Source organism: Octodon degus, unplaced genomic scaffold (genome assembly GCF_000260255.1).
Source record: "Octodon degus isolate 3935 unplaced genomic scaffold, OctDeg1.0 scaffold00145, whole genome shotgun sequence".
NCBI classification, from domain to species: domain Eukaryota; kingdom Metazoa; phylum Chordata; class Mammalia; order Rodentia; family Octodontidae; genus Octodon; species Octodon degus.
This window is the reverse complement of record NW_004524721.1, coordinates 3,443,166-3,453,847: the sequence shown is the minus strand read 5'-3', so window position 1 is coordinate 3,453,847 and position 10,682 is coordinate 3,443,166. Positions and strand designations below refer to the sequence as shown.

General features: G+C 37.5%; 1 protein-coding gene and 1 pseudogene across 1 annotated transcript in view; one reads left to right on the top strand and one right to left on the bottom strand.

Moving 5' to 3' along the window:
* The window catches only part of Mastl (microtubule associated serine/threonine kinase like), a 34,832-nt gene that overhangs the window by 19,011 nt on the left and 5,139 nt on the right, over window positions 1–10,682 (bottom strand). Inside the window, exons 2-4 of the mRNA XM_004641877.3 lie at window positions 9,704–9,841; window positions 3,120–3,259; window positions 2,305–2,393 (exon numbers count right to left, since the gene is read on the bottom strand). Of these exons, the coding sequence (XP_004641934.1) occupies window positions 2,305–2,393; window positions 3,120–3,259; window positions 9,704–9,841 (367 nt within the window). The remainder of the gene's footprint in view (window positions 1–2,304; window positions 2,394–3,119; window positions 3,260–9,703; window positions 9,842–10,682) is intronic.
* On the top strand, window positions 418–1,277 carry LOC105743632 (annotated as a pseudogene).

Sequence of the window (10,682 nt, the reverse complement as noted above, 5' to 3'; positions counted from 1 at the left end):
ACATTCCCTTTTCATTTATCTATCTAGGGCTGGGGAGATAGCTCAGTAGAATAAGCGTGGCAAGTGCAAAGTCCTGAGTTCAATCCCTGGTATCTAAAAAAAAAAAAAAAAAAAAAAATCTACTTATCCTGGGGTTGAACCCAAGCCCTCATGTATGCTAAACATGCATTCTTAATACTGAGCTGTGCCCCTAAACATCGTTTTTCATCTTTAATGGAAAAAGACAATTATATATACTGTATTTTAGAATAAATAGCTATTAGATTTCATTGTGTTTAAACAAAGAAAATAGTGTAAGTTAATGAAATGTAGTCTCTAAATATTTTGGTTTTTTTCTTGTTGATGTTGTTGTTTGTTGGTGCTGGACCTTTAAAAAGATACAGCCAGACTGAGTGATATCCTTGCAAAGTAAACCAAGATTTCATTTTCACGATGGAAAGCCCATCAGACTCAGCTGTGATTTTTCCCAGCACTTCATAGGCCTGTGCAAATTCACCATCTCCCCATACAAACAGTTCATAGAAAACGCCAGTGAGTACAATACTTAAAGACTAAGGAGCCCCGTGTCCGGGGCTCTCTGAGATGGCGAATGAGACTGTGCGTGGAGGTGCAAGCCTGTAATCCCAGCACTTGGGAGGCTGAAAGCAGGACGATCACTACGAGTTTGATCTGTTTAGAGAGATCCTTTAGACCCTGTACTACATTTAAAAAAAAAAAAAAAAAAAGACTAAGGAAAACAAAGTTTTCATTTAATTTCTGTTGCAGTGTAGTAAAATATGTTAAAATGGAGAATGAAGAAAATGATAAGAACTTTTCAGAGAAACCAACATCTTCAATAGAAGAAAACTGGAATTTCAAGAAAGCTTTAAATACAGTGAATCTTAGGAACATGCAAACTTGAAAAGTGCTCTCAAGAATATCAGTGTGTGTAATCTAAATCAATTGATACTGGGTCATACAGTGTTCTCCAAAATGATTTTGTGAATGAGAATCTTAAACAAGATCTAAAGAAAGAAAAGCAAAATTGGTGAAGTAGGTGCAGAAGGAAGACCTCCTTCACAGACAAAAACTTGTCAAAATGACAAGAATGACCTGTCATAGTTACAGCTGTTGGTAAAAAAGTAAAGAAGCTGTAGCCAGCTGCTGCTTTTGAGTTGCAGTCAGTTATGTCTGCAGAGAAGAAACTAAGCCTTACTCAACTGGTAGACTACTACCGGCTAGACAATGAACTGCTACACTATAACAGAAGTGAAGAAGTTATAGGTGAATTTAGGTAATTTGAGTTTCATAATATTTATTCTCAGAATATTTTTTCCTTCTTTCACTTTTTCTTTTCAGTATGAAGGGATCAAACCTAGGCCCTCACATGCACTCTACCACTTAGCCATACCCCTGGTCCTTCTCCAGCAACCCCCCCCTTTTTTTTTTTTTTGCAGAACTGGGGATTGAACTCAGGCCCTTGTGCTTGCCAGGCAAGCGCTTATTCTACTGAGCCATCTCTCTGGCCCCACCAGCAAATCTTTGAGAATAACAACTAATGAAAAGACACTTAAGACATTTTATTTTTGTACTGGAGATTGAACTTAGGACCTTGCACTTGCCAGGCAGGTGCTTTTATGCTGCTGAGCCATACCCCTGGCCTGACTCTTAGATTGTATTGTATTATACATTTTAGAGTGTCTGGGGGCCAGCGCAGCACCTGGTACCCAGGGATCAAACCACAGTCCCTGAACTTGCCTAAGCAGGCTTAGTCTGCTGAGCTATCTTGCCTGCCCCATTTAGACATTTTATTTATTTATTTATTTTTTTGGTGGAACCGGGGATTGAACTCAGGCCCTTTTACTTGCCAGGGAAGCACGTATTCCACTGAGCCATCTCCCCGGCCCCACCATTTAGACATTGTAATGGGAAGATGTTTGCCATTAGGGCAGTGGTGGTGAACCTATGGCAAGTGTGCTACAGCAGGTTACTTGTATCACTGACAACTCTAAAAGGTTCACCATCAGTGCATTATCATTTATAGTGGTGTCTCAACCATCAATTTAGGGCCCTCTAAGACACAAAAATCAAGTCCTAAAATGAAATACAGCATTTTGAATAGAAAAATATTTTCAATGTTAGAAAAACAGTTCAATCTAGTGAATGTCTAAACCTAAACTGGCCTAAAAGTTCTCACTTTTCTTCTGTTTCTAAGCCTTGTTTCCATTCATTTATTGCCTCTTGTCATCTGCTAACCTCACAAATTAAACTTATGACCAAAATTTAAAAAATAAATAGAAAGGTACATATTTGCTATTTTCTTACCTCTATTCAAAGTCACTTTGGAAAGGCCAAAATCTGTCAGTTTAATATGACCCTCATTAGAAATCAGCATATTGTCTGGTTTCAAATCCCTGGACATAAAACAAAAGGCAAATATGTAACTAAAATGCACCATGGTGCTTAGTGAAAAGGCTAGATGCAATATTAGAATGTCTGGGGCTGGGAAGATTGCTCAATAGAATAAGCGCTAGCCTGGCAAGTGGAAGGTATTAAGTTGAATCCCAGTACTGCAAAAAAAAAAAAAGGTCTAAGAAAGTGAAAGTTACAGATGAGAAAAATTCTATTCATTGCCTCTAAAATAAATATATTTGTTTGTGGCTTTGCAAAGAATAGGACAACTTTCAAAAGCCATTCTTTGGTACATCTGAATCCACAAAATGTTAAATGACTTAATTTTAGATTATCTATGACATTGTTAGGTAAAATAATCCAGTCAGTTCAAAACTGCTTTTTCTTTTAGAGGAAAGTAAGACTAATATTTAACAGCAGAATAAGCTAGCCTTTCTTTGCAGAGAACAAAGCAGTGTCAATCAGCTAGGTCTACAGAGTATAGCACTTCTGTATGGTAGCAGAAGAGTGGAAAAGAATTGAGTAGTTTTTACACTGAATGTTTATGTTAAAACAGAGATAAAATATGGGTTGATAGAACTGCTAAACTCACATGTTACTATGAAACTTTAGATAATCTAGAAATAGTAGGTAAATGGTTACCATAAATATTTGAGATCCAAACATTTAACACATAATTTGATTATTTGTACATTTAGGTAACAGTTTTGAGAAAAATGCGTCTTTACCTGTGGATGATTCCATGTCTGTGAAGGTAGTCTAGAGCCAGTGCTACTTCAGAAATATATTTCACAGCCATCTCTTCATCAAAATAACCATATATATGTAGAAGAGACTTGACATCTCCACCAATAAGATATTCCATTACCTATTAAAAAGAATATAATATCATGAAATAGAAACAATATTTTATAGTAGTATTATTTTAAAATATAGTATTTGGGCCTTACAGTTACATATTTTTAGTGTAGTTTCATGACAAAACACATTTTCTTTTTATTACTCATTATACATTAGTACCAGGTTCATCATGTTCCATATAATCTTTTTTTAATCTATACTAAGAATTGAACTCAGGGCCTTTGCACTGAGCTTTGTCTCCAGCCCTTTTTATTTTGTGAGACAGGGCTCTTGCTAAGTCACTAGGTGACTGGATCTTCTTGCCTCAGCCTCTCAGTGTTAGGATTACAGGTATGCACTACCACACATGGGTTCATATAATTTTTAATTAAAAACTAAACTGGCTAGCTCAAACAAAAGTTTAGAGTTACAGAAATTGAAAAATTCTTAGAATATTAAAATGATTTCCTATATATTCATTTAGATTTACTCATTTTTAGTATTTTGCCATATTTGTTTTCTTTTTTCCATATATGAGGTATAATCACAAAATTTAGTTGTTTAAATAAAAAAAAATTACTTCAGTAAAAGATACTTCACCATCAATCCCCTCTAAAATGAAAGCTAAATCTTCTGACACAGTTATCCCATTTTTCTTGCCCCTTTCTGAAACAGCACAGGATGTCTGAGCTTGTGACTGTCTCAACTTAGACTTGGTTACCTCAATGTTCTGAATGTATTCAAAACAATTTCAAACATTTCAGCAATTTCTATCAAATAGAAACATGATGATGTGTCCTCATCCACCTTATTCACTGGATCTGGCATCGTGCAACTTCTCAAAGTCAAAATGACCATAAAAGGAAAACATTTTCAGTAGATTCAAGACACTGAGGCAGCCTCAACAGCACAGAGACATTCATGAAAAAGAACTTCCAGGACTGCTTCAGAAAGAGGCAAGAATATGAAGCAGTGTGTTTGAAGGGTGTATTTATTATTGTGAGGGGGTTAATGACAATGTGTCTTTTATGTAACAAATCTTTTAGTTTTAAAATTCACTATATTTTTATCATACTGCATATATCCAAAAATTTAATATTTATATATTAAATATATGTATTAAAATTTATAGACTATAAACTCAACATAAGTATTTTATAAACATAAATTGTTTATACTCAACATTAAGAAGAAAAACAATACAGTCTCTTTAGCATGTGCAAGGTCCTGTGTTGATCTTTAACATCACATAACATCATCATTTAATTCTTTATTGTATATCTTTTAATGAGACATCTTTACATAACTATGATGCTCCAGTGATTTCATTAGGTAGGTAAGAGGTGTTTACTATCTAGAAAGAAAAAAAATAAGAGCTAGGAAAAAAAGATCAATGGGACAGTGCTTGTCTAGCTTGTGCAAAGCTCAAGGTTGAACCCTACCACTCCTGCCCCCCTGAATTATAGTTGCTTACTTATTCCACTAACTTAGGAGCAAAGCATTGAAAGAAGTCCACTAAGATGAATAATGCCACCTAACCCTTCAACATTACTGCTGGACTAGGGTTGTGGAAACTCCTAGCTCAATCAAAATTGATGCTGTATGGGGAGCTCCTCTGTCTAGGTCCATCAGCAGTCAGCTTAGGCTTGTGGAGCAGTGCAAGGACAAATACCAGTAGCAACTTCTTGGAAAAGAGAATGTTGGGATCATCCTTCTCCTCTGGGCCACTCACTGATGGGATAATCCGAGTGCAGCCCAAATAGGAGTTCAAATCATTAAGCTTAAGTCTGAGCAAGGAGGATTTAGGGCTGCACATCTGCAGGTGTGAGGACTGCGGCAAGTGCAAACATAAGGAGAGCACCTACCCGAGACCCTGCAGTCAGCCTGGATCTGCGACAAGCAGTGCCTTTGCTCGGCCCAGAATGTGACTGACTATGGGACTGTGTATGCTGTGTGAAAGATCTCTCCTTTCACTGTTCCAGTGATGATGAGGAAAACTGTGCTGACAACTGTATTCTTGCTGCCAATCTCACTGTTGCACCCGATGGTCAGCCATGGGCTTCATGTCACTCTCTTGCCTTGCTTATGGTGTTACCTTCCAGCCAAGGGTTGCCTTAAATTGTGCCAGGGTTGTCATGACCGGATGAACAGCTGGGATAGCATTATAAAAACTCTAACACAGTTCGCCATAAAGTTTCCTCTGTCCCACCAGAGAACTTTGAAAAACCAACAAAGCATTATTAATTAGGAATAGTATAGTAATAAGGACTGTTCCTTTTTATTTTTTAATTTTTTGAAGTTTATTTATTTATTGTGTGTGTGTGTGTGCGTGTGTGCGTGTGTGTGGCCAGCATAGCCCACCTAGGGGCGGGGCTGGCTGGCATGTAGTGCTGGGGGATCGAACCGTGGTCCCTGTGCTTTGCTAAGCTTGTTCTCTAAGTAGGTGCTTTAGACCACTGAGCCATCTCACTAGCCCATCCTTTTTTTTTTTTAAATTCAGAAATACAACCAACTAAATAGGTATTATCTTAGCACTGTTAATAGAGGGTTGGGACCTTGTTTGCTGTTTGCAGTGAGATGCTTTTGTCCATGTGGCATTTTAACTGGCATACTTACTACAATGAACTAATAGAGCTCAAAGCAAGGGGCCCAGAACTTGGTGACCCACATATTGCATAAACTAAAGCAGCAGACACTCCTAGGAAATGTTTTTGTTAGTAGTGTAAGATCTGTAAATTAGCAGATGACTTTTTTCCCATTGTTTTCTCCAGAGATAGTGTGCTATATTTTTGTATATACAATAAAATTTGCAAATGTGAAAAACAAATTGTGTCATATATGACACTGTCATAACATATTACACTAAAATGTTGTATATATATTTTTCTTTTTTTCTGTATTTTAGGGAATGGTCTATAGGGTGTTCAGGGTCTCACTACTAGGTCAGACTCATAGTGATTCTCCTGTTTACAGCCTCCCAAGTACTGGGATTACAGGAGTGTGCCACCATGCCCAGTCTCAATTGCAGTCTCAGCACTCCCTGGGGGCGAGGCTGGCTCAGCAGGGCCGGTCCAGGGATGGAACCACAGGCCCCTGTGCCTACTTACAGGCGCTTTAATCCACTGAGCTATTTGGCCGGCCCTAAATGTTGTATATTTGGAAGAAGGTGAATCAATTAGTATGTTTTCAGATTGTATTTTACCCCTTTGGACTTCATATATATTGTACAGATACAGTAAAATTCAACCTTTATTTTCTAATTCTTTCAACATATTCTCTAGTGTAAGAATATTTATTTGAAGTTTTATTTTATAAAAAGAATGTTCAAGAGACATCTTACAAATTTTGCTCCTTGGAATAAGTGCTTCCCTGGCAAGTGCAAGGGCCTGAGTTCAATCCCTGGTTCTGAAAACAAAACAAAAAAATGAATTTTGCTCCTTTTATGAGGATGTCATAGTTGATGCAAATGAGGTGTTACAGATGCATATGTTCATAATAAAAATGAAAACATATTAATGTTTGAAATTCAAAACAGAAAAAATTGATACTGTAGCTACAGTCATGGCTTTTTGGGTGGGGTGGGGAAGTGGCAATACATTTCTTTTACAATAGTAAGCTGAAAAGGCATTAGAGGGCCCCAGGAAAAATGAAATGATTAAATGACTCTTTTCTTTCAAAATAACATTCAAGAGTATCCCCATTTTATTCTGCAGAGATCCACATAGTAAATATTTTAAACTTTGTGGGTGCGCATCACAAAAAAGCCATAAAGTGTAAACAGAGTTTGTGGACTAAGTTGTGATAAAACTTTACTCACTGAAATTAAAATTTTCTAATTTTCATGTATCACAAAATAATACTTTAGGGTCTGGGGAGATGCCTTAGTGGAATAAGCGCTTCCCTGGCAAGTGCATGGGTCCGAGTTCAATCTCCGGTTCCTCAAAAAAACCCCCCAAAAAACAAAACAAAAAAACCACAAAATGATACCTAATTTTTTCCAAGCTCTAAAAAAATGCAAAAACAAAAAATAATTCTTAGCTCATAAGAGCCATATTTGGGGGGCCAGGGAGATGTCTCAGTGGAATAAGCCCTTCCCTGGCAAGCATAAGGGCCTGAGTGAGTTCAATCCCTGGTTCTGCAAAAAAAAAAAAAAAAAAAAAAAAGCCATATTTGGAGAGCCAGTCAAATAGCTTAGCAGATTAAAGCGCCTACAAGTGGGCGCAGGGCCCGGGGATTCGATCCTCAGGCCTGCGGGTGCCAGCCCCGCCCCTGGGGTGTGCTGAGATAGCAATAGAGACTGGGTGTGGTGGTGCACACCTGTAATTCCAGCTCTTGGGAGGCTGTAAACAGGCGGTCACTAGAAGTCCGATCTAGTAGTGGGACCCTGAACACCCTGTAGACCTTTCCCTAAATTTACACACACACACACACACACACACACACACACCCCAGCCATATTTGGCCTATGGGCCATAATGGTTAGTCACCATTTTAGTCTATTAAAAAAAAAAAAGTTAGGCCTGAGACATAGCTCAGTGGACTAAAGCGCTTGCTTAGGCAAGCTTACGCAAGCACAGGGACCATGGTTCAATCTCTGGCACCACATGTGGGCCCCACCCCCAGGTGTGCCAGGCTGGCCAGGAGTTCAGGCGTGGTAGCGCACGCCTGTAACCCTAGTACTGGGGAGGCTGAAAGCAGGAGGATCACAATGATTCCATGTTGTGCAGTGAGACCCTGCAACAATCAAATGCATTAAAAAAAAAAAAAAGTCAATTATTCTGACAGTATTTGCTATTCCATTTCCAATTTTAGTATATGTACTGCTGAAGGGAACATGGTATTCCTTTTCTAATTGCCAATATACATTTTCTTTGACTCAGTGAATCACCCTAAAAGAGCAGATCTCTAGCTCATATTTTTTTCAGAATCTAGGGGCTTCCTGCTGTCTTTTAGCTTTGCTTTCAAGGTGAATTCCAAGTCCAATTCATTTCTCACTTTAAAATCTTTTCCCCTTGGTTGCTAAAGTCTCATTTCTTAGAGGAATCCATCATATCCAAGGATAGCAATCACACTAAAGGTTCATTGCATTTTGTTTAGAACAATTAAAAAAGTTTTTAAAAACTCTTAAGACAAATCATTTCTATATTTATGAAAAAATTATAAAATCCATGATCAATGAATGCCATACAATTATTAAGGAGGATGGAGTTGCCATTAAGTGGAAAAAATAGGAAAAATTGCAGTTTTTATAGCATAATCACATTTTACCATTTATTTAAACTGTGGATTGATATTTTAAAAAGCTTTTTTTTTCCTGAATTACTCCTGATTGGAAAAAAAAAAAAAGTAAGTGCTTACTACTGCCCCCAAATAGTGCTTTTTACTTTCCAAAGTTCCTAGCCATTCCAGTTTAAATATAACTTGAAGACTTACTGAACAATATCAGCAGGTACCAGGAAAATTTTCAGATCAGTTTTTTTTTTTAAATGTATTTAGTACAGGGGCCCACTGTGCAGCTTGGACTCTAGTGATCCTCCTGTTTTCAGCCTCCCCAGTACTGGAATTACAGGTGTGTATCATCACACCTGGTCTTGGTGGCCAGCGCAGTGTGCCTGGGGGTGGGGCCGGTGCTGCATGTGGTGCCTAAGCAGGTGCTTAGTCCTCTGAGTTATCTCAATGGCCCCAGACATAGTTTTTATAATCCACCTTAACTATTCTTTAGAAGGGTTTAACATTTAAATTGGTAGGCTCTGATAGAGCAGATTATCCACCACATGTGTGTGGCCATCAATCAATCAGTTGAAGGTTTTTTTTTTCCCTACTAGAGATTAAACGCACCACCCTTACATTGAGCTACCATCTCTGCCTTTTAAATTTTTTTATTTTAAGATAGGTCCCTTAAAATAAAAAAAATCAGTTAAGCCACTAAAATGACCAGTCTGCATTCAAATTTGTGATTCCCCTGCTTCAGCCTGACAGACTTCTGGTATTACAAGTATGTACAAATACATTTGGCAATTGAAGTCCTCTAAGAGAAAAAACATCTGAAGTCCCCAGAGGAGAAGGGAATTCTGTCCCCAGACTGTCTCTAGAAGATGCAACACTGGCCTTCCTCTAGGTCTTGGCTCCAACCTGCCAACCTACTTTGCACAATTCAGACTTGCCAGCACCCATAGTCTCATGAACTGATTCTTTTTGTGTCTGTCTGTACAAATACACACATAGACACACACACACACACACACACACACACACACACACACACACACGCACACTTATGCACATGTAGCATATATTCTTTTACTCCGGAGAACTCTAGTTAGTACAACAGGTAACTTGGCCAACATCATAAAGCCAATGAGGGCGAGAGTTGGAATTGAAATGTAGGTACACTGAACTCACAGATTGTATTTTTGAATCATTTGGTTTGATGATTGCTGAATGAAGAAAAAATGTAAAATTATTTACTCACCAAGTAGACATTACTTGCTGATTGCAACGAATAGTACAAATGGACAACGAAGGGACTTTTGCTCAGTGCCAGTGCATCTCTCTCAGCTTGAACCTGATGAGTCATATTTTTATTGATCATGTCTGCTTTTTTGACAACCTATAATAGACATGACAACAGATACTTTTAGTTTTTATTCATGTGTCCTCAGGTTTCAAAGTGGCCATCATAAAAACCTAATAGAGAGATAACACAGAGGTATCATTTGGACTTCACAATGCCATCAGGAAACTGCCAGAAAAATAGCTAAGAGGGTAAAACCAACAAACAAATACAAAAAAGCATTATCTTTTAAGAGAGCTAGATAGGTTTAGTAACACACACCTATAATCCCAGCATTTGGGAGGCTGAGGAAAGAGGATTGCCACAAAGTTCGAGGTCAGCCTAGGCTATACAGTTAGTTCAGGGGCAGCCTGAACTATACAGCAAGACTCTGTCTCAAAAATACAAAAACAAACAAACAAGACAGAACTGCTTTTCTTAGTATTAAGTAGCAAAAATATCACATTCTTTCTAAGCAGGAAAAAATAAGAGCTTCCTAACTGATCTGCCTATTTGTAGACAATTGTTCCAATATGATTATTACAAAGTTAAAAGATACTAAGCTTTATAATAAACCCTTTAGATAAGCTGTACCTGGCACAATGTAATACACTATCAATGCATATGTTTAAATTTATGATCTTTAAAAAAAATAAATTTATGATCCTTTGATGAATAGAAATAAAATCAACATGTTGGAAGGTGTATGCCTCACTTAAGCTACAATGATTAGAACTACTAAAGCTTACCCTTAACTGCTGTCTTATGGAAAACTACACTTTATTTTTTTACTTTTCAAAGTTTTATTGATAAACAGCAATGAGACAGTTTCAAATCAAATCTGAAGTACAGTTTCAACAAATAATACACTGCATATATTCTTCTTAGTGGTTAATTG